The sequence below is a fragment of the Montipora capricornis genome, chromosome 13 (assembly GCF_036669925.1).
Source record: "Montipora capricornis isolate CH-2021 chromosome 13, ASM3666992v2, whole genome shotgun sequence".
In the NCBI taxonomy this organism is placed as follows: domain Eukaryota; kingdom Metazoa; phylum Cnidaria; class Anthozoa; order Scleractinia; family Acroporidae; genus Montipora; species Montipora capricornis.
This window is the reverse complement of record NC_090895.1, coordinates 12,480,728-12,505,727: the sequence shown is the minus strand read 5'-3', so window position 1 is coordinate 12,505,727 and position 25,000 is coordinate 12,480,728. Positions and strand designations below refer to the sequence as shown.

The 25,000-nt window shown below is 39.7% G+C and overlaps 1 protein-coding gene across 1 annotated transcript in view; it reads right to left on the bottom strand.

The window, feature by feature from the left end:
• The window catches only part of LOC138028991 (dynein assembly factor with WD repeat domains 1-like), a 50,212-nt gene that overhangs the window by 5,386 nt on the left and 19,826 nt on the right, over positions 1–25,000 (bottom strand). The window contains exons 7-15 of the mRNA XM_068876649.1: positions 24,324–24,363; positions 23,731–23,790; positions 19,103–19,210; positions 17,962–18,068; positions 11,140–11,227; positions 7,046–7,101; positions 5,883–5,956; positions 2,440–2,516; positions 1–36 (exon numbers count right to left, since the gene is read on the bottom strand). The exon at positions 1–36 is cut by the window's left edge and continues 57 nt beyond it. Coding sequence (XP_068732750.1) covers positions 1–36; positions 2,440–2,516; positions 5,883–5,956; positions 7,046–7,101; positions 11,140–11,227; positions 17,962–18,068; positions 19,103–19,210; positions 23,731–23,790; positions 24,324–24,363 — 646 coding nt within the window. The remainder of the gene's footprint in view (positions 37–2,439; positions 2,517–5,882; positions 5,957–7,045; positions 7,102–11,139; positions 11,228–17,961; positions 18,069–19,102; positions 19,211–23,730; positions 23,791–24,323; positions 24,364–25,000) is intronic.

The window sequence follows — 25,000 nt, the reverse complement described above, 5'->3', positions numbered from 1 at the left end:
TGTGAGGCATCTTGTACCCTGAGGACTAAATGTTATCTGAAATAAAAAGAGGAAAACGTTATCATACAGAAATAGGTTGTCATGGATGTAGATCATCTGCATGCATTTATCAATGATATGTTTTACATTTTATTAATCCATTTGTACATGCAAACTTAAATTTCTTCATATTTTAAAAATGTTTCGATCCACCATAGACCAAATCGGCTAACTCAATGTCGTCCCCGATTTAAACCTCCCAAAGTTAAGATTATTTGTATATTGTATTTGCATTAAAATATAGCATTCACGTTTAAATGATGCGGAAATACCTGTAACAAAACGTTTCATTCCCAAAGGGTTTGAATTGGGTACAACACAGAGCTACCCAATTTGGCCTATTGTCCTTCTTCATCTCGATTTTACCAAGGAGGATTACCCTAACCATCCACAACCAAGCATTTTCAGGGAAAGGACAAGGGAGAGATCCCATTGTTTTGTAAATAATATTGTTGGAGGAGGAGGCAGTGTGGCCCAGTGGTTAGGGCGGTTGCCTTGAGATCCGGAGCTCCCGGGTTCAAGACCCACTCCGACCACTCGTTGAATTTGATCCTGGTAGTCCCTGTTTCAACTTCTCAGCTGCACTTGTAAATAGCCAACTGATTTGCCTCCGGCCAGTTGGGATTCTTAACGGTTGTTGTTGTTGTTGTTGTTCTGTTCCATCGTTTCGTTAACTGTGTTTCATTGGCCCTGAAAAGCCCCTATGGGGAGCGGTCAATTAAGTACGTATTGTATTGTACGTATTGTTGTGACCAATATCGTCTAATCACACAACAATAATTTGCAATATGAAACCCTTTGCCGGCTAGCATCCATTAAGGCGTTTTTACCCGCTGCTTTCGTGAATCTTTTGTATGTGATTAACAAATAAAGAAGCCTGTGATCTGTTCTGTTGTAAAACACACAGGAAGGGGAGAGAACACGGCAGTGCAGGGGGACAGTCTTAGACGAGTGTTTTCGTACTTCTTAAGTGCTGTATCTACTTCCTAAGTGCTATATAAAAGAAGCGATTGCAGGCGAGGTTTCTTTAGTTGTTTTATAAGAAACAATTTCTTAATTTTCTCACGCATCCGGCTAAATTTTTAACTTTGTTTTCCAAATCCTTCGGGTGACGTCAGCCGTGCGTCTGTACTCTCATAAAGCACCCTGTTTTCAAAACCACAGCGCGAGTTTTATTGAAACTTAAGTATAATTTTAGTAATTCAACTGTTGGTGTTTGTCGGTTATTTGTCAGTTTAGTCTACTGATTTCACTGTGATTTTTCAATTACCAGATTACAATTAAGCAGAGAAGGCCAAAGGAATATTGTCATAAGATGCAGATAGTCAAAGAGGACAGATGAAGCAGATAATCAACTTAGATTGTAATTGATAATGCTTCAGCACATGAATTAACCCTGTTAGTTTTCCTTTTTTCATTTGCCGCCGCTAAAATGACTTCTAGACTAATACTTAGCTAGTAATAAAATAAAAGCTACTAATAAAAGCTAGTCTAAGAGCTGCAACTGCCTTAATACTTAAACATGCCGTTCCACTCTGCCAATTATTTAAGGGAAATGCCATAATAGCAAAAAGCAAGAATGGAAGACTTCGAAATGCGAGACACTTGTATGTCCTTACCATTCTTCATCCATAACTCCTCCATTCCCAGACACAGTTGCAAAAAATGTTGATGAGTTCAACAGGTAATTCCCCCGACCGCTCTCAAATAATAATGGATCTTTTCACTTTGTCAAAGCCGTTATAGTGCGTGAAGGCACTGAAGCAGCAAACGGACCATCGAAACAGTTCGGTCTTTTCCTCTCGGGCCGAGGTCACGCAACGATGCTTGTCACAACAGCTGTTGAGAACCGGTTTTTCGATTTGTCCAATCAAAAACTCCCTCGAACGTAATGCCCAATCAGCGAACTAGGACAAATTCTGTCCCAATTTGAAGCCATGAAAATGAGGTTCTGGGGTTGTGCGACCAGAGGCTTTTTTTCGTCCTCGACCTTTGATTTGGAATCGCTGAGCGTTCTCTCCGACCTTGAAAAACAAAATTCCTCTGGCACCCAGAGTAACTGGATAATGATTTATCCGGTAGATAGTGCTATCCATCATTTGAACTACTGGGGCCAGATGATTAAATTCATCCACAGAAATATATTTTGTTCCTGGACAAATGACCAAACTGTTCTCAACTAAATGAGTAATTCCAACATTTGGATGGTTAATATTAGGTCATTTGAAGGAGTATAGGAAAGGAAGAGCAGGCCAATTGATCAGAGGCAGAATGTTTGGATGGAAGACACTGGCATTTCAAAGCAATCCACGTTAAGTCTAAATGCCTTACATACATACCTGCAATGCCCCCCACGTTAGTGGAAAAACATGTAAAAATGTTTCGGAACTATAAAATTACCTTTGAAATTTCTCCTTCGTGACCCTCTAATTTACAAAGACAATGATGTGTTAGAGCATTGTATACTCTTCCAGTACCTCAAATAAGAAAAAAACGGTAAAATAAAAAGCACTAAGTTACGATGTCAAGGTTATCATTAAAACAAATCCGCAAAAGTGACCAAAGATTGCTTATGTTCTGTTCTAGAAAAAAAATAATAAATTAGTTTGATTGTAATGATTAAATGCCATTTAACTGAATTAAAGACAAGGAGCAAGCTTCCTAAGTTATTTTGCGCCATGCTAGTGTGGCACTTATAGAGATTACTTCACGGAAAATTCGCGCGTATACAATTTTTATTCACGAGTTGAGTAGTAGCAAAAAACGAACGAGTGAGTTTTCTGATACGAAACAACGAGTGAATAAAAATCGTACAAAGCATTTTCCATGCCGTAATATGTTTATTTCATAGGTACTGAGTTTTTTTCGTGGTAGTGTTTGATAGTCAAATTAATTTCGCACAAATGGAGTGGGGCGATGAAAGCAATAAACAGTGGTTTAAAATCGCCCAACCGACAATTTAGTTAATAAAATCTACAACACTTGCAATGTTTCAGATATTCCATCTAGTAGTCCAAAGTGAAGAGTGTTTTCGTATTCATTGCCGTTTTTAGTGCAGACGGAGATGATAAATTCGGTTGATGTATTCAGTATTCATTCAGCTCACCCGCTGAAATAACTTCCACTTTCCTGTCTTCGACCTTCGTTTTCAAAATTCGTTGTTAAATTCTATGCCTATTATAATAATTAATGATAAGGTAAGGTAAAGTCCGGTACTAGCCTAGAAGGCCCACCAGGCCAGCGCTTATCCCCGGTTTCTGTAGCATGAAGCGACTAGGAGTATTTCTACTCCCCCCTGGATGGGATGCTAGTCCATCGCAGGGTTACCTCCAGCATTTTCGCCGCGGTACCCATTTATACACCTGGGTGGAGAGAGACACCGTGAGAGTAAAATTGTCTTGCCCAAGAACACAACACAATGTCCCCGGCCAGGACCCGAACCCGGTCCACTGACCATGAGGCCACCGCGCCTCCCTACACGGCGCGTCTAATTTGCAAGTCGCAGGTCATTGTTTCACCAATACAGAAAGAATCCTAAACATTCTTAAAAGCTAACTTTAGGCCTAATTAGGCCTAAACAAAAGTTTTTAGGCCTTAGGTTAGCTTTTATGAATGTTTAGGATACTTTCTGTATTGGATTGGTGAAACAATGACCTGCAACCCGCGACCTGCGACCTGCAGATTAGACCCGCCCATCCCTACATAATAGTTAATGACCATTTGCATATTATCAGGAGCTCATGAGTAGGAGCGAGCAACTCCCATATATTCCTGTCACGGCGTTTTCACAGACCGGTTTATTTTTAGATTGAATTTCTCGCAAATGAGACTCCGCAGGAGCCCAATGACTAATCACAGGAAACTAACTTGACGTCATAGCGTCACCAAACCGGAACTGCCGGGAAAGGTAGTCCAAAAATAGATTGGTCTGTAAAAATGCCGTGACACAGGTTTAGTATAGGAGTTGCTTGCTCTTATTCATGGGCTCCTGATATTATTCAATGTTTGAGACACGTTATCTAAATGTCTGCAGTACTGTTTGCCCAATGGTGGTGCTTGGCAACGCTTTGGCTTTGCCCAGCCCTTCTCCAGGGCCATTGTTCTGTTTCATTAATCTGTCAGCATATGTCTTCCATGATGCCCTCTATTTTACACTCTGCAGCTTATCCAGGCTCCTCTTCTGGACATCTTGTAGCTTCCCTACAGGCAGGTCCACTTCTGCTGCATCATGGGGTGCCACATCATCTCATCAAAACCTTTGGAGATTGGTCTAGTGATGCCTACCAGCGGTATACGCATACAGCCATTAACCTTCATACCAGGGTTTCCAGTCAGTTGGCATAGCAGGTGCAATTGTGTTACATCATGTGGAGGTGACTAACCCAACCAAAAGGATTTAGTGCCTATTAACAAAGTTGACAACTAGGAGCATACTTACCAAGTTGTTTGGTGCAGCGTATGTTAGCATTTCAGACATTTTATAGTGTATTGCATGTTTTGGACCTTCGTAAGATTTTTCAGCTCTTGTGTGCATTCACTTTTGACCTGGTGTGCAGTGCACGCAATCACCACTTAAAATAAATGTGAATCTCTAGACGCTTCGTTGAATTGAAGGAAACTGACAGGTGGATAATTGATCCAAAAGGTCTAGATACAAGCAGCAAACTAGACAGTCGTAGAAACAGTAAAACGTTCTTTAGGTTACCAAACATGTTTCAACGGTATAACCGTCATCGTCAGTGTTACAAAGTTTACAATCGTCGTTGAATTTAATCCACGTACATTAAATGGGAGAAACCCAGCCTCAATCAACAGGTTTAATACATACAGTAAACCTGACTCTCTCCCTATTGTCCTTATACGTTCCCTATTCAAACTCTTAAGTATGTAATATTGTCACGCAATGCAGTGAACTTTGTAACATCGCGCTATTTAAATTCAACGATGATTTTTAATCTTTGTAACACAGACGATGACGGATGTACCGTCGAAACACGCTTGGTAAATTAAAGAAAGTTGTACTGTTTCTAAGACAATCTGACATGTACCTTGAGAAGCCGGTTTCTGCTAGAAGCAGCTTTATGTGCTCACCTTTCTCTTCACTTTGTGTGTAAATGTACTAAAAATCAGTCAGACTAACGTCTGACTGACGTACAGACATGACGTACAGACTAACGTACATTAAATGGGAGAAACTCAGCCTCAATCAACAGGTTTAATACATAAACCTGACTCTCTCCCAATTGTCCTTATACGTTCCTTATTCATACTCTTAAGTATGTAATATTGTCACGCAATGCAACGAACTTTGTAACATCGCGCTATTTAAATTCAACGATGATTTTTAATCTTTGTAACGCTGACGATGACGGATGTACCGTCGAAAGACGCTTGGTAAATTAAAGAAAGTTGTACTGTTTCTAAGACAATCTGACATGTACAGTTGTACCTTGAGAAGCCGGTTTCTGCTAGAAGCAGCTTTATGTGCTCACCTTTCTCTTCACTTTGTGTGTAAATGTCCTAAAAATCAGTCAGACTAACGTATATGCAAGTCTTATTTAACCCATTGCCTCCTGGCAGTGAGACGACTATTACCCACCATTGGGGGCCGCTTTAGGTGTGAATGGGTTAACCCATTCCCTTCTGTGAATGAAACCCACATTATTATACTCTGTCTAATGCCAGCAAATTGGGGGATGCTTAAGCGGTGAATGGGTGATTATCCCAATTTTACATGCACCTAGAAAATATTAAAAAGTGCACAGAGAGACAGAGCTTTACTTAAAGTTTTTTAGAATACTTGGAAACATAACGCGATCTTCATCAAAGCAATGATTGCTTACCATCTGCAGATGCTGTGGCAATGTACTGACCGGTGTAATCAAAACATACATCTAGGACTTCATCATCATGACCTCTGTCCATCACACAAAACAAGCAAGCCAAAGATAATTACAATTATTATAGACGATGCCAAAAAACTTCCTTCCCCACCCCTCTTTCCCAACTATTGGGTAAGGGTTGGGTAAGGGGGACCTAAGTGAATCCAAAGATGGAGCATAATAAGCATATATCACAGCATTCAGACTCGTAAAAATGAAAAACTGAAAGCATCTTCCTATGAATCTACAATTTTCATGAATCTCAGATAAATGAGTAAAGCCCCTCATATGTTTTAATAAAAGGAAATTGTACACGTCGCTGTATTGGAAGCCGTAGTTCCATTGCTGTGATAAATTAAATCAAAGTAAAACTCAATATGATACATATATTGTCTCTATCATATTGTTTTTGCACTGTTTGTAAGTAGCTTCTGTAGCTTGGACAATTTCTTGTCATGCAACTTGTTGGCTTACTGCTTGTAGGTTGACAGTTTAAAGAACTGGGCCCTTACATGTAAGTCTTGCAATGTTTCTTTTTTGGTTCAAAACTGACCGATTTAGCCTCGGAGGGTTGGATCTACGGAAAAGTGACATCACTTTATACTCACTTTAGAAATTAAAATTTCAGCGTCTCAATTCAGCTTACTATACATGCAAAACACTAGGTTAAAAGTCTGAAAGCCTGAAACTCACACAAACACAGGGATTGCATTCTTAAGCTAGTCAGTCTTTGACGTAATTTTCTCCTCGATCCAGCTCTCTCAAGATTTTAAAGTCAGTAATGGCGGACCATGAAAATAGGAAAAGTCGGGTAGACTTTCATATACAACACTAAAATGGCGCAAGACAAAAGAACCCTTGTTATTCCGATTACGAATGATTTGTCCTTTTGTTTTAAGGACACTGGAGATTTCGGATCCGGTATTCTATGAAAGACAAGACGAAAATTCAAGTTCAATTAAACAGGTGTCTTCTTTAAATCAAAGCCAAAAACTTGGCTCACTTAGTGTTTAGTTTTGAAATCCAAAGAAAAAGAAGTGAATTTTTGGTCATAGATACTGTCGCACCTAAATTATTTCTTTATATTATTATTGTCTAGCACCATAGCAACATTACCAGGTTACCTTAAGGTTCCAATACACTGTCCCGTTCTAGAGTCCCATATTTTGCACGACTTGTCCTGCAGTGGACAACACAAAAAAATGATGCCACTTACAATAAAGAAATGAAGTATATTTGAACTGAAGATACATGTATGAACCGTCATTTGCTGATAAAATAATCGCCACAATCATCATTTGGAAAAGTTATGAAACCTTAAAAAAAAACCCTAGGAATAACTTGCATGACTCAAACAAAGGAACATGATTGCTGAGGGTCCACTACCTTTACAGTCAAGTTAATTTTTAAAGGGAACTACCTTAGGGTGTGTTGTTTTGGGAAAATCCAAAAACGGATTTGTGATTTCAGATCAACGGATTCTTCAGTGTCAAAAAAACGCAAAATCCGAAAAAGGATTATTTGCCATGACAACGAACGAACAAACCCCAGAGTTGCGTGCAATTGGAAAAAAAAAGCGGTTAACTGGTTTGTTTTTGAGAAATTCTTCAATGAAAATGCCACCAGAAAAAAAATACTTTTATAGCGATCGAAAAAAGAAACGACGAAAAACATGCGTGCTAAGGCACAAATCGATTATAGAGGGTATTTTTACCGTTTAGAAAGGTGCTAACAATATTACTGCTGCTGCCAAGAAACTTTTAGTGAAATTTCTGGTGTAAAATTTTCAGGAAACCTAACTATTGTCAACCTATTCGTGTCTTCGATCCTGCGGTTAAAATGGCGCGAGAAAAACATTTGGGCTAAACTGTCATGTGCAGTAGCTGCTGTGTATCATTTTTGCATGGAAACAGCTTGTCAAAAATACTTTTTTCAAATCCTTTCCTAAAAAAAACGCTGAAGTGGTGAATCTGAACAATCCGGATTTAGATTTGATCCGAAGATCCTCCTCGAGTGTGGATACTTTGAATTCATGATCCGTTTTTGGATTTCGAAAAAAAGACGCAAAATCCGTTTTTGGACTCAAGAATCCGTTTTCGGATTTTCCCAAAAAAAGGCGCCCTTATTATAGGAAATTAACGCCCCCTGAAATTAACGCGAATCGTTAAAATTCGCATTAATTCAAGTCACGCGTTATTTAAGCGTAAGTCGCGCGTTATTTTCCGCGGCGTTAATGAAGTGCAGCGTTAATTTCTGCGATCTAAATTTCTATTATTTTAACCTTAATTTTGAAACCTTTCCAGACATTCATGTACCCTGGTCCCAGAGGTTTTTGTTGAGTCGCGAGAGAGCCGCAAAGTGGCGAAGACGAGTCGCGAAGCGGCGAGAAGAGAAAAACCTCTGGTTACCTTGAACTTAAATCTCACTTTCATGCAGACGCCAGGGTCAGGATCTGATGCGTTGACAGCTGGCCTCTACATGAAAGTGAGATTCAAGTCCAAGGTAGCCACATGCTTTCCCCTACACGCCGCTCAAGAAAGACCTCTGGGACCAAGGAATCATTCATGACACCTACAAAACAATAAAATAAGGTACAAGCTTTCTTTCTTTCCGTTTTGTTCAGTGATTTTTTTTTCCATCCAGTGTTGAATAAATTTGTTCCAGTGGTCACCACCAACTGTGTCTTAATCGCGTTAATTTCCTTTATTGTGAAATTCTACCTCCTCCTTCCCGTTAATTTTGTTTATTAAAAAGTCGCTTTACATTAAATTCATGTTAATTTCCTGAATACCTTAATTTCATTTCCTACACTAAAGTAGCTTGTACAGAACTTTAGATCCTGACTTAGACATTATTACCACAGAGCAAAATCCTGCAACTGAGCAGGAAATAACCAATCCGGCCCGGGGTTGCTCAAAACATGGTTAGTGCTAACCAGCGTTAAATCCCACGGAAACCTGTAGGTTTTGATACCTCTCAACCAACGGTTAGCGCCAACCACCAGCCTTCGAGTAAACGGCCCTTGGTTAACAACTTGGTGGGAGAAGTAATGAGAAACAGAAAATTATCCACAAACCATAGATTGCAAATAATATCTTTCTGACTATACAGTGGAAATTTGCTGCACAAAAATATACCGCTAGGTCAGTAGAAGGGTTTTGTATCAATGCACTAAAATTCCTTAATTAATGGTTACGCCTACGTAAGTATAATTTATACAATTTAGCCAAGCCTAAAAGCTCCCCTTTCTAACCCCAGAAAGCAATATAGTGTATATGGAAATAATTATGCTTCCGCATAAAGTAGAAAATTAATCATGTTTACAGTGATCAAACCCTCTGAGTTGACAGCAGTAAAGAAACAAGCCTTGCAAACAATAACCAGCAATTTTAATAAACAACTAAATCTGAAATTACATGCACAGTTATCTCTTTCACAACATTTTCCGTTTGACTGACAATATTTATATACAAACAAAGCAGCTCACGAGTGGACATCCATTTCACACAAAAAGCCTATAAATCGAAATTTTTTAATTTAGTGTAGACTGTCGCCACAATGATGGCGCAGTGGTTTTAACTCCTCCTTCTAACTCCTCCCACCATTGTGGCCCGGGTTCGACTCCCAGATCCGGCGTCATACGTGGGTTGAGTTCGTTGGTTCTCTACCTTGCACCGAGAGGTTTTCTCCGGGTACCCCGGTTTCCCCTCTCCTCAAACTCTTTCTTGAAATGTTACTGGCCACATTTGATATAAAGAGTAGAACTGATATTTCGCACAGTCTATTAATAAGCTGAAAGTTTAATAACGAAAGGTATTCAATTTTTGGTGATGGTCTCCTTTGTCGTTCTCCTGATAGCCACCACCTATCTACTGCAGCTCTGGGGCTGGATAATCAGCCTGTTTTTGGGCCCTCAATTTTCCCTTTATCAGCATGTCCATGGCATCAGTACCCAAACCACATCGCAATATTATACACTACAAATTATTGTCAGTTACTAACTGAAGATGCTTTGTCCTACGAAAATTCTCGACATGTTTTACACCGTATTTCTTCCACAAGTTCATTGTGTCCTTCAACTACTTTGTAAACCAGATCGATGGTGAAATCCTTCTGCCATTGCAGACCTGTTTTCATATAAGCTGTGTAATCCCCTGTTGGTTCCCACCACTGGCACTCATTTTTTGAGGTCGAGGGCCCCGAGGGCCTCTTACAGAAAAAAGTTATTTTTGACATATGCAATGAAAACGATAGCTCCAAAACCACGAGGAAAAACAACAACAACACATGAATGCGCAGGTGCGGCACAGAGCCTCGGTGCAATATCGCTGGCCAGTGGCTAACAAAAAAAGGTGCTCTTCTCAGCTCAGCATGCCCTGCTTTATTTGCCTCATATCATTATGTTGTCCTTACAATCCTTCTTGCCTTTGAACAGCTTTCTCCAACTGTTTGGGACACATGGATGATTCTAACGTTTGCTAGTGGATATTTTTCTCACTCGCAGATTATCAAAATCACTCGCATTTTGCGAGTTTGCGAGTGTGAATTTCCAGCCCTGTGAATGGCGACGCGGTGTGTGATTGTTGAAATATGGCAAAATCTCTGTCAACACGGAATTGCAAACGTTTTCAGGCCTTCTTCGTTTTTTTTAGCGAGTTTCACAAAATATGAGAGCCAGTGAGGCATGTGTTAAGAAGGAAAACATAACCTGAAAGTCCACCGTTCTAAATAAGTGTTTTGTCTCTCGTTCTACATTGTATTCTCTCAGCTTTTATGGTGTTCATCACTGAAATGTTCTCTTCTTCTCCTTCCTCGGCTTCTCTCGAAGTTTTCTTCGCTAAAATTTCTCAAAATTCGTCGCCTCTTCTCTCGTGCTCTCTTCTGCTCTTTATCCCATTGCTCGTCACTAAAATGATTTCCCGCCAGAAAAACGCGGGTTGCCAAATGCAACGCTGCCATGCGATTTCCGTTCCCAGAGGCTGTCCTGTCTCCCCACCTCCTCCCCGACAGTCTGTACGGGCGGGCAGACGTACGCTGACGTCATAACCAAAACTTCTCGCATGGATAGATTTCCCAAAAAATCTTACCCATGGAGCTCCGTCTGAGCTCCGCTATACCAGTTCACAAGGCACATTTAGCATGCGATCACCTTATATTCATCAGAAAAAAAACACAATGGGACAAACACTATGTGAATGTAAAATTCTTCTTAACTTACCATTGACCCAGTGACTATAAATGAACTATCAAAGTTAAATTGGGCATTGGAGATTTCCCCTCTGTGGCCAATAAGGGTGTGCACTCGTCTGAAAATAAATAAAAATTCACTCCCAGAAATGAGCAAAACTTGTGGTTTGGGAGAAACAAGTCAGAGTTATATACACTCAAATTGTGGTACTCATTACACAAATTGAAGTAAAACAGTTTTACATGCGAAAGTCACTAAATTGCAATGTACACAAAACTTGTTTTCCCATCAGAAACATAAAATTTGGGAAACAAAAACAATCTTCTAAACATTATGAGAAAATAAAAATTAATGCTAGAAAGGATTTATTATGTGTTAATGTGTTGATACTATCTTACTTGCGTCGTTATCAGGCAAAAAGGATAAGATAAGGAAAGAAAAGTCAACCTTCTTTTCTTGTGTATTCAATTTGTTATTACATGTAATTCATATGAAGATGTGCATCATACAGTTTGTTATTTTTGCTCGGTTAATCACTTCTCATACAAGACAGCCTTTAATTAAGGCCAATAGAAATCACAATCCAAATGCTCCTCCTTCTTTCCAACCAAAAATGGAGCGATACCCTCCAAAAAATAGTAATCACAGATGTCCTTACTACTTAATTACTCTAATTTCAAACAAACTTTCACAATTGACAACTACATGTAAATACGCCAACGCAACAACCCATGCAACGGTGTTCATCTTAGGTCCGTTTCAAACGCCATGCTAAAGTCGTGCCGCACTAAATTCAATTTGGCTCGAATGTGGTACGACATTGGCACGACTTGGTTTCAAACATCGAGCTTAATTATTGGCTTTTACAAAAGAGACGATCTTGAACCATCGGTATTACGGATAAATCCGGAGGGTGTTCCTGATGGGGGATTTGACGAACGTTTGCGCACTTTCGTGTTTTTTAAACAAGCCCAGGCTGCAAGGAGAAGGAAGCGACTATTGCAGCAGGCCTTATTACCCCATGCCATTGCTAGAAGAAAAAGATTAGTGATCCTCGTCTGTTGTTTGATCACTATCTTGCTGACATCTACAGAGGCAAGTGCACTGCCATCATGTCGTCGACTACACAGAAATTTAGGATGGTGGGATACTGTCTGGAGAACATATTCGGATGCAACGAGTAAGAAGACCTTTAGAATTTCAAGAGCTACATTACAACGACAAACCGTTGCAGAAAATCCGATTTCTCCAGGGTGTAGGCTAGGTATCTGCCCATACCGCATTGGGAGAGGAGATTATTATTATACCATCTCACAAATGACTGGCTTTAGACTATCCACTGTCTCAACAATCGTGCAGGAAATTTGTGAGGCAATCGTTAAAAACCTTTGGGCTGAGTGTGTCACCCATCATTTTCCAAAGGATGAGGCTGAGTTCAAAAAACTTTTATTCTCTTGTTTGAATGTCACTAGTAGATGCGAGGTACCGTTTCAAGTGGGGAAGATGTGGCTTCCCGGGAAACTCTCACGACTCGATTACATTCCAATCAACCAATTTGTGGGGAAAAGTGCAACAAGGAACAGTCATTTCAAATATTGCGAAAGTTCTTGATGGGATACGTGTATCTCCACTTAAAAAGGGGGACTCAGCATTTCAGTTTTCAACGTGATTAATGAAACCATATACAAATGCCATCCTTTCCCAAGAGCAAAGGTATTTTAATTATTGTTTAAGTAGGGCAAGGATGGTAACTGAGGGTGCCTATGGGCAGCTGAAAGGTCGATGGAGGATCCTGCTAAGAAAGTGTGAAAATAGCCCAGAGTATTTGAAAATGATGACTCTCTCATGTATGTCCCTCCTGGATTTAGGAGATACCATTTCACGTAAGCTGGATTTAACCGTTGATCCAACCGCAGGAGAAAGAAGAGACAGAGATGCCATTAGGGCTCTGCTGGGTATGTGTCAGTATCCTCCACTACGAAACTCTAATCAGCAAGTTGATTTGATAAGAAAGAAACTAACTAAGAAATTATGGGATGAAAAACAAGGACATGGAGTTTGTTGTTGTATTTTTTCAGCAGTGAGCTGCATTTTCACATTTTCAGTTGGAGTAAAAAGATCCATGGTCTTCTCATTGTACAAATGTTTATGTTGAGCTTACGTTTGTTCCTTCATCCACACCCAGTGAGCAAGAATCTTCTTCAGCCTCTGAAACATTCCCTCCTGCAACAGGCGGAAGGGTTCTCATGAATGCCGCCATTTTTTTCACTCGCACCCAGGAACTCTTTCTACGCGCATGCATCCCAGTCACAAGAAACCGGTTTATCCACTTTTATAATGTTATTATAATTTATTTATTTATTTATTTATTTATTTATTCATTCATTTATTTATTTATTTATTTCGGCACGGCAATAGCACACCATTTGAAACCATGCCGTGCTAAAGTCGTGTAGCACGACAGAGCTTGCCGTGCTACACGGCAGAGTCAAATTCTTAAATGGTTTCAAGCGTCGTGCTACAGCCGTGCCAAAGTCGAACTTAAAAAATCTCAAAACCGATCCCGTTGAAATATCAACCAAGAGAACGCGTTGCCTCTTGGAATGCCACATCTATAAAGAACAAAGCAACTGTTTTGACTGATTTTATTGCATCGCAAAACTAATGGACATCATGGCTATTACAAAAACATGGTTGACTGGCAATGATCGAGATGACAGGACACTGGCTGATATCGCCAACACTCTTAACGACTACGACATTGTGCATACACCGAGGACAAACTCTACTGGTGGTGGTGGTGTTGCTGTGATATTCCGTAAAGGGATTACCGTGACGCAAAACGTCAATGATAGCTTATTTACTTCAATTGAATGCCTTGATTTGAAAATCTCTCTTGGAAGTAAATTGCTCAGGTTTTTTACTATACCTCCAGCCTCCAAGAAAAATGGCTTAACTTCGAACATGTTCTTTGATGATTTCTCTCAACTTGTTGAAAACCTAGCGGCAACGCCCGACCATTTTTTAATCACCAGGGATTTTAACTTCCACATTGGTACAACAGGTAATGATGTTGTCCAATTCGTCGACTTGATCAACTCTGCGGGTTTGAATCATCATGTAACAAGACCCACACACAATCATGGACACATCTTGGATTTGGTAATTACTAGTTCTAACGATGATTTGGTAACCAACCTTCAGGTCTTACTCAGCATGCCATCTGATCACGATGCTATAACTTTCCTGAGCGATTTTCCTCGCCCTGTCTTGTCGAAAGTCTTAAGTAGCGACGGAAACTTCAAAACATCAACCTAGAACTGTTTGTGGAACATGTCGCTAATACATCAATCAGGTGCAATAGGTCATCTGATGTGGATGTTGCTGTTACACAATACGATTCTGATCTAAGGGACACCCATGCATCAGTCAAGCTAAGAATGTCAACGTTTTCTCCTTGGTTTTCTGATCATCATCGTGAGTTAAAGCGAGAAAACCGTCGATGGGATTGAAAATGGCAAATATCAAACCTTGAAATCAAAAAACAAGTTTACCAACAGAAGGCAAGTGAGTACTACACTCCTGTTGAAAATGCAAAGAGGAACTACTACTTTGATAAAATCTCTACATCGACTCAATCTGAACTCTTCAATCTCGTTGATGGGCTGTTCACCGTAAAGAACAAGATAATCCTGCCTACCCATACTGACCGGCATGAACTTGCGACACGATTCTGCACTTTCTTTGATTCTAAGATCTCTGATTTACTGGACTAGTTAATGGCTTCTTCTGACATTGGCGATTGTCATCGTTATGACAAGCAACCTACGCCATCAAGTTATGAGCTGAGTACCTTCAGGCCAGTGACATCTGAAGATGTTAAATCAGTCATGATGTCATCACGAACGAAGTCCTGTAGCTTGGACCCGATACGTACAGTCCTTATAAAGAAGTGCATTGATGTCTTGGTTCACCCTATCACTGTAATTATCAACTCATCACTTATGACTGGCGTATTCCCTTCGCAATTTAAGCATGGCTTGGTCACCCCTATCATCAAAAAGAAAGATCTTGATCCTGAGCTTCTCAAGAATTATCGTCCCATTACAAACTTGTCCTTCTTATCGAAAACAACAGAACGTGTTGTATCTAATCAGCTACATCAGTATTTGCAAGTTTATGGACTCTATGCTCGAATGCAGTCTGCCTACAGGCCTAACCACAGTACAGAAACAGCATTACTCCGTGTCCATAATGACATCAGCTTGGCGTTAGACAACAACAATGATGTCATCCTCGTTTTGCTGGACCTGATCTCTGCTTTCGACATGGTTAATCATCAGATACTTCTCAAGAGACTCCAGGACCGTTATGGTATTTATGGTACAGTTCTTGATTGGCTCAAATCTTACTTGAGTGAGCGCATGCAGTCTGTCAAGTTTGGTGATGAGACGTCGGAACTGATCCGTTTAGCCTGAGGTGTACCACAGGGCTTTGTGCTCGGACCATCTTTGTTCTCTCTGTATGTTGCACCTTTTGAAGACATTATTAAAAGCTATGGTCTCAACTGTGCTGTCCATGATGACGATACACAGCTTATGTATCGATTGATACGTCTCTTTTACAGAGTGGCGTTTCTAATCTTCAGAATGCATTGAGCCTATCTTTGAATGGTTGGCATATAATGAGTTAGTATGCAACGAATCAAAGACGGATGTCATACAGTTGCCCTCTCGATTTCAACCAGACGACCTTCTTTCTGGGATCACCATTGGTAAATCAAACGTAGTGCTTGCGTCTTCAGTCCGTGATCTTGGTGTAACACTAGACTGCCATCTTGACATGAATGCACATGTCAACCAACTCTGCAAATCTGCATCTTTCTCTCTGAGACGTGTTGGGCAAGTTAGACAATATCTTGACAATGCAGCCACGGAAAAACTCAGCCATGCCCTGATTACATCTAAACTCGACCAGTGTAACAGCTTTTTATACGGAAGCAAGATTGGTTACGCGAACCAAGAGGCAAGAACATATCACACCAGTATTGAGGAAACTTCACTGGCTTCCAATCAAGAAGAGAGTAATTTACAAGATACTCTTACTGACGAACAAATCGCTGAAAGAGTTTGCTCCAGACTATTTAATGGACTTATTATTATTATTATTATTATTATTATTATTATTATTATTATTATTATTATTATTCAGCACGGCGTTTAAAACGGCCCTTACAACGGTGCGAACTTTGCAAGGAGGCGTAACTGTCAATGAAATTCGCACACCCTGCTTGGCGAATAATTTGTAAAGGACTTTGTTGCTCAATGTTGCATGAAAACCTGAACAAATGCAAGGAATTTTGACAAATCTGCATGTGAATTGATTCAATCAGATTCTCATGCTCCAAACAAACATTAACTTTGCGTTAGCACATTGTACAGTTGACACAGTTGCGTGGTAATGACAGCATTCTCTCGTTTGAAAAGCATGCATGTGCATTGTGCAAAAAAAGTTTATCCCTTACAGTTGAACAGAAATGGCAGTAATAGCCAAAAGTACCTCCAACAAACTTTAATGTAGAAAGAAGGGGGTAGTTTCTAAAGAAACTGTGGTGCTGCGTCGGTGGGGAAGTAGTATACAAAAATTTGGTTTTATCAACGGAGTTGATAATGTAAATTGGCCACCGTACAGAGATTCTAAAAGCTGATGTTTCGAGCGTTAGCCCTTCGTCAGAGCGAATCGAGGAATTATGGGTTACGTGTAGTTTTTATAGTAGAGTAGGAGCTACGCTATTGGTGGTAACATGGCAACGTGAAAAATAGGAATATATTAGTTAAATGAAAAGCGTTCGTTAATACCGCGAGGATTAAGGGTGCCAATTTGGAAGATGAATTTTTGTTCTAGATTCTTGCGGCTTTCCGTCGTACCTAGATGTAGGGAAAGGCCGCAGATAGCCATGTGTGTTTTGGAGTACTTAGGGAGACTAAAATGACGAGCGACTGGCTTAGATGCATCTTTGTCATTCGTCTCAACATGGCGAAGGTATTCGCGGAATCGGTCACCTAGTCGTCTACCTGTCTCGCCAATGTATAATTTATTGCATAACGTACAGGTTATGCAATAAATGACATTTGCGGAGGTACATGTGAAACGATCGGTGATCTTAACAGATCGCTTAGGTCCCGATATCTTGCTAGTGTTAACAATGAAAAGACAAGTTTTGCATCGTGAGCGGGTGCATTTGAAAGTGCCGGGTTGCTCGTTAGTTTTGAGCGCGCTTCTAACTAAAAAGTTGCCTACGCTTTTGTCGCGTTTGAATGAAATAAGTGGAGGTTGCGAAAAGATTCTACCAGTCTCGGGATCATTTTGGAGTAATTTAAAATTATTAAGAATGATACTTTTGACTGCGTGATTATGAGGATGGAAAGTGAGGGTGACTGGAATTCTGTCATTCTTATCTTTTCTTAGCTCCTACTCTGCTATAAAAACTACACGTAACCCATAATGCCTCGATTCGCTCTGATGAAGGGCTAATGCTCGAAACGTCAGCTTTTAGAATCTCTGTACGGTGGCCAATTTACATTATCAACTCCATTGAAATAATTATTTAAGGTTGCAGAGACTTTTCAACCGTTTCTTTCTGTTATAGACATTCGCATTGCTTATAGTAGCGATCTGATTGGATGGATTTCAGCTTTGGTGGGATTTTCATATATGAAAATTGCTCGACGGCACGCAATGCCCGTCGGTTGAAGGTCGTCCTTTAATTTATTACATGTATGCACTGTTGCTAGTACATGTAGCACTGCGCCAGAGCAATCCTGAGTAAGTTTGCTCTACGATTATACACACCTGCCTGTTCTTGTATCCCATACACTCACAGTATGATCAAATGAACCTGTCAGCAGTTGATCACCAGTTGTATTAAATGTGCAAGATATGATCTCTGCTGAATGACCCTATGTGTGAAAACAAAAGTCCAGCATTTTCTTGTGTCATCATCAAAACCTAAAATAAGCAACTAATCAGGCCCCATTGATTTCTTTGAAAGTTCGCATGCTGGGTGGCATTTCTTGTTCTGAGAAAAGAGCACTTTAAATTTCAGAGGGAATGACATACATGTGTCAAGATGGCTCCTGAGAAACCAATCATGTCACAAAAACATTGATCCTTGAAACATGCATCTTGCATTTTTGAGGTCTGAGACAGAACACAGGCAATGAGAAGTGTCAAGCAAGAATACAAGTGGCGTAAAACCATGTCTGTCTTTTCCATGTATAAGTCAGGGAGAGACTTCTCTGTCATTTCATTGATTGCAGTGTTTCATTGGCCCTGAAAAGTCCCTACGGGGAGTGGTCAATTAAGTATGTATTTGAATTTTGAAACTCAACAAACACAAATATGGAGAATTTTGTCATCACTGCATTGGGGGGAAGGGACGAATGTGTACAGAAAATTTAAGTGGCTAGAAAAAGAATCTCTTTTGGAAAGGCATTGGTGCCTATCAGTCTCAGTTTTTGTATCTGTCTTAGGGGATAAAACCTGAGCCACCAAATTAATATATTCTTTCAGCATCCCTGAAAATGGGGGCTTTTTGAGTCATTGTTAGTTTACTGCCGATGTGCCATAAAATATTTGGTTAGAGCGTTTAATAATAATTATAATATTCAAAAAATATTCTACATTAACGCATTTGTGGAATAAAGCAGTAATCATAACTAAAATGTGAAGCTTATATCAGTTGTTTAATTCACTGATGTGACCAGTCGCCATATTGACTTGCCTAAACAAAAGGAAATAATTCTGTTAAAATGAAATTCAGTTCCCTGAGAATTGATCACATTCAAAAAAATAGCCACCATTTCATTGCTAAGGTACACCAATATGGCAGTCATGTCACATGCAAACAATCTAGTGCATAAGCCAAGCAGCAGAACTTCACTTAAATTACATGTAAGAACACTGAAGAGAGTTAAGTGTCTTTAACACTAACAGATAATGTTGAAATTTCTGCTCCTTTCTGTACATCCCACAATTTGGCTGTTGTGTCCATACTTCCAGTGGCCACAATAGTACTTTGTGGATTAAATGCCAAGCACACCTGTACACCAAAAAAAATAAAATTTGATAATTGGGCATGGCCCAGGCTTTTTTGACCCCCAAAAGAGACCGTATTAAAACACAGAGAAATAATCCAAAAACACAGTGCCTTTTAATGATGGCAAAGACATTCTCATCCAATACTTTCACCTATGTGAAGAAATATAAAAATGTAAAGATACACTTTTATATTTCTTCCCGCACAACCCTAAAGGAGACCTTCACAGCCACATATGATTGCGTTTTGCCCAGAACACCCTAAGTGAGACCAAAATTCAAATTTACACCCCTAAGCGAGACAACGAGCATCCCTCCCCTTTCTGTATGGGCCTCTTTGATCTTTCCTCCCGATAACAGCTAGTCCTCTGCTAGCAAGATCTTCAAATTATTAGGAATCATGATCACAACCTTCACATCTAACAACTATGAAGGTACAGTATCACACAACATCACTCTGAAAGAGGGGTCTTACAGATCTTTGACATGTAACAGTAATGTTGCATGTTGCCATAGTTGACTCCATGGAGGCCACACTACATGTATGTTATTACAACCCTTGGTATGTGACACACCTATAGTCACCTTTTGGATGCCCCGAAGGGGTTCACAAAAACAGCCATCAAGTTTTCATCCTGTTTCCTCTGATAAACATCCTTATTTTGTCGGGTACAGGGCTTCAAGTTTATTACATTAAAGCACTGTTACTGTAGAGTTGAGATTTGTGTCCACTGTATTCTTTTCCATGTTCGCATTTTAGCTTGCAATTGGCAACACTATTCATATGCTTACTATAATAATAATAATATAATTATAATTGTTGGAAAAGCAAAACACGTATACATGTCCAAACTAAAACATTCAGGCATGAAAACGGTCCCTGCTCAAGCTTGTTCCCTGGGTCGCTCTTCTCTGCCTCCAACGACAATGGAGGCAGAGAAGAGAGACCCTGGGAACAAGGTTGGTCCCTGCTTAGTGCTAGAAGTCCTTCATTATTAATAGGAATCATGGCATATGGTGGCCATATTCGAATAGTTTTGTACAATAAGTGCAAACAGAAGTGAGAAATGAAATGAAATTCTAAAGTAAGTAGAATGCAAAAGTAAAACTTGAACTTCAAGATAAAACTAAGATCGAAGTACAGCCAAGAGTGAAATAAAAATTCAATATCAAACGAAAAATTAAAAAGCAAGTGAAAATATATTTCACCATGGCCCAGCGCTGCCACTACCATCATGCTATGCGTGCTTCAATACCTCAATCTGTGCAATGTGTGTGCACTCAGTTTATTAGCCAATATGGCAGATGCACATGAGGCTACCCGGACTGAAGGTGATAACTGTGAAGCTCTGAATCAATAATTACACCCAGCAAGGCTTGCAAAGATCCCAAGCACTGGATTTTCTGAGACATGACTTTCCAGCGTATCGATATCCTTGAGTGTTTGTTCCCTTGATCGAAGGCTTTGTTACTTTGAAAGAAAGAAGCAGTGGAATGCAAGCTAGGGTCCTAGTATTAGCTCCCAGGATATAGAGCAATACATAAAAAATTAGAATGATTAGAATATGGCCTTAATGTCACCAGAGACCAGGTTTATGATGTAATGTGTGATCTGGATCCACAAGGGCTCGGAGCACATGGTAATGTCATGCAGAGGCAAGAGACAGTGCAAGAAGGGAAAACTTTACAACACTTGGCTCTAATTGGGTCCATTCTTCAGATATTCACAAAAATCCTCTTTTAAATATACATGGTCATAGGGCACCATGCAGTTTTGAGTGTACATGTAAATTGTCATATAGCAATGTACTTAGCTCCACCAACTGAGCTACTGGTATCAAGGCATGTGAGAGCTGGCCAACTGCAAGGTTCAATCATTAACCTGACAAAAGAAAGAGAGAATTCCATTCCCTCAGCTTTTATCAACCTCACATCCACCAACAGAATCTTACATTTAAAAGGTATCATTTTTAGTTAATTCCTCTTGGCCCATATCAACAATGCACCCCAAGTCTTCTCCAATCTGTTTGATCTTTAGCCAGCACTTCCCACAAGATATCCGCAGGGCTTTCAAGTCAACTCTCACTGTGGTACTCCAGGTCTTCTTTGGTCTATTACACTTGTACATTATACACCTCCTTTGATTTGGCATACATGCCACTGTCACTTTGGGTGTTCTCACATAAAGGAGTCGATGTTTATTTACTTAACACATGACCTACAAGACAAAATTGATTCTTCTTTCCACTACATTGTCTCTCCATGGTTCCTGATCCTATCTTAGAGCTTCTTCATTCATAAGGTGATCTGTCCACTTAATCAGACTGACAGTTAATGGAAAACATCATGCTTTCTCACACCCTTTTCTATGGCCTTTCCCATTAGCACAAAAAGCTGTTGGCATGACAACGTAGGAATAAAGCCTGAGTATCAGATGAAGAATGATTGCTTTAGATGACCATACTGTATTCAAGTGGTCAAGTCGTCATCTGAGGAGCAAAAGCAGTGTTTGGCACTTACTTTTTAACTGATTTGCCCTTTGGCAAACCAGTTTTGTTTTTTTGGTTGCCCATGGTTTTTTCGGTTGCCCACCTTCTAAAGACCTGTTGCCTATTAAGGAGGCTTGCAAAAATGTCAATTTTGTGTAACGTGAGTAAAATGGGTTTGACAGACCAATGTGACTCCTGCTGTGTGTCCATTGTGTTCTAGTAGCCTTCACAGTTTTGCTTTGACAAGCACATCTCTAATGGCTTTTCCTTTTCTGTAAGAGATCAAGGGAGATTCCTTGAAAATCTCTTTGAGATTAGGCTGGTTTGAATTAAATGCCATTTGTCCAATAGTATGTTCTTTAAGCCTTTCAAAGCTGGTTGACAATCGGGCAAGTGTTAGTGTTGAACACTGGGAAATGTGTTAGAACGCTACACAAAAACCCGAATTTTGTCGGCTACTTGGTGCTCCTACTGGATACTTTTCATTTTCATTTGAACAGGGCTTAAAACCCGGTCACCTCAACTGCAATGGTCTTCTGGGCAAAATAAATGAAGTTAAGGCTTTGTTATTTGCCATCAAGTTTGACATTTTGGCATTACCCAAACTCATTTTCGGAGCAGAAAAAAAGATTCATCAATAAACATAACTGGCTATAAAATCACTAGAAGGAACATATCCGATGGCTGGAAAGGCAGCGGTTCATTAATATATTTTGCTGAATCCCAATGATTTATCAGATAACTCCCCAATTGAGGATGCTTGGGTGGACATTTCCTTTCACTCTCAAAAACCTTTAGTCGGCTCCATCTACAGACCTCCGGATTATGTAAACTTCTTCAATGAATTCCCTCTGCTGATGGAGAAGTTTTGGAGAAAGCACTCAAACATTGTACTGCTGGGGGATTTCCTACCATCCTCTACCAATTCTGGCGACTTACTTCTGACACGGAATTTTCTACAACTACTTCGCAAGTTTAATTTAAAGAATGTTATCAATGTTCCCACCAGAATTGCTGGCAACTTATCTACTCTCATTGACCTGACACTTCAGTTAGTGACAAGTTTCTTCATCATGGTGCTTGCAACCTTGGAATTTCTGACCACCATTTGATATAATGCTACAATAAATCTTAGACCAAACTACACATGTATCAAAAACCAGCTTTTAGAATACTACGGGATTTTAAGAAATTAAATGTATAATCATCTCTGCATTAAAACAGGATTTGCAACTGCTCCTTGGAACATATGTGACATTTTTGATGACATTGATGACTCTGTCTGGACATGGGAAACTCTGACTGTATAACTAAATTGATTGATCATCAATCATCATATTCCTATCAGAAAAGTGTAAATTCAATCAAATACCAGTAGCTTGCCATGGATGAACAAAAAAATCCCTGCACTAAGTTATTAAGATCTGCTGAACTAGCTTACTGGAAGGCTAAATTCTGCAATGTGAAATCCAGCAAAGAATTTTGGAAAGCAGTCAAATTATATCAAGGCAACAACAAGTCCTCCTTAATTGGGCCTATCAAAGATCCGCAAGGATTGCTTTTAACAGATAATATCCAGAGAGCAAATGCTTTCAACTCTTACTTTACAAATATTTGCTCCACCTTGAACATTAATGCTGTACCTCATCCTCCTCCACTAACAAACTACATCTACAGAATTATCCCTACTCTTCCATCTCTAACTGTTAATCAGGACCTCTTATGACATTGCGTAAAACACCATATTAAAGAGGGTAAGGCATGTGCGCTTGATAATGTTGTTGGCAAAGTGCTTCGCTTACTTGGAGATGCCTTCATTGAAAGCTATTACGTAATTGTAAAAAAGAGCTTTGCTGATTGCAAATTCCCTCAACAGTGGACAATAGCAAAAGTATGTTGCATCCACAAAAAAGCCTGCCAGTTGAATTGTGGAAACTATTGTCCCATTTATTTGCTAAGTGAATCAAGCAAGTTAGACTGTATTATTTATTATTTATTACACAATAAAATACACATACCAAAACAAACCACTTACAATTTCAGCCGTATGACCTCTGTAGGTGTGATAACATTTTCCTGTATCAGCACTCCACAACTGCAAATATCAATGATAACACAAACACTGCATTTAAGTACCATGTACCCACAGTCCACTGCATACATTTTGTGTAAAATATGTAATTGTAACTGCTACAAACTGAAGAAACACAAAAGTAATTAATTATGTAAGATCCATGAGTTCTAGATGTACACTGTAGATGGACCCCTCATTGTTGAATGCCCCAGCCCTGCACTGTACCAAGGCTGCAAGCCAACCACTTAGTTATGGCCCAGAGTTTTCCCAGTGCGATCTATAACCAGCGAGGGTCATAATTGAACTTTTGGAAACAAGGAAACATACAAGTGTAACTTGCAAAATGGATCAGAAATGAGGTCAGTAATTAGTAAATTAAATTGAGCAGGAGAGCATACATGTACATGTACATGTATCATGTAGTCTAGATAAAGTCAGTAATTGGCTGTTACATATGTCCAACTCGGAATTAACCAGGAAATTATAGCAAGCACAGGATCCAAGACATCTCTAGATTCAATTTAATACTGTTCTCAAACTTACTGTACACTCACCTTACAAGTCTTGTCAAAAGAGCCAGTTGCTATTTTGTCACTACAGAAAAGCAATGAAGGGAAGTTACGAAACTACACTACACCTGTATCTTGAAAATAATTATAATGGGCAAAACCAGCTAATTTGTAGCTATCACAAGGAAATTAACACATAAAAATTGGGGTCAGTCATCCAAAACCAAACTTAAGGACATACATGTAAACACAAGGAAAGGTTACGTTTATACGAACGTTGGCCGTGTAGCACTTATATTTTAAACAGCATTAACTGAAAAGAGTGTAGTGTAACGTGAAGTGCTAGATTTCTATACCACATGAACCATGTGAGCATTGTCCCTACTGATGGAACTGGGCCCACACAAGGACAGAGAAAAACTCTGACCAGGGTGGGAATTGAACCCACGACCTTCAGGTTAGATCTCCGCCGCTCTACCGACTGAGCTACAAGGTCAGACGGGAGCAGACCGTGGGAACCGAAGATGTTAAAGTCACAGCAATTAACATGTACAAGTACAAGGAAAGGTTACGTTTATACAAACATTGGCCGTGTAGCACTTATATTTTAAACAGCGTTATCTGAAGAGAGTGTAGTGTAACGTGAAGTGCTAGATTTCTATCCCATATGAACCATATGAGCATTAGCCCTACTGATGGAAATGGGCCCACACAAGGACAGG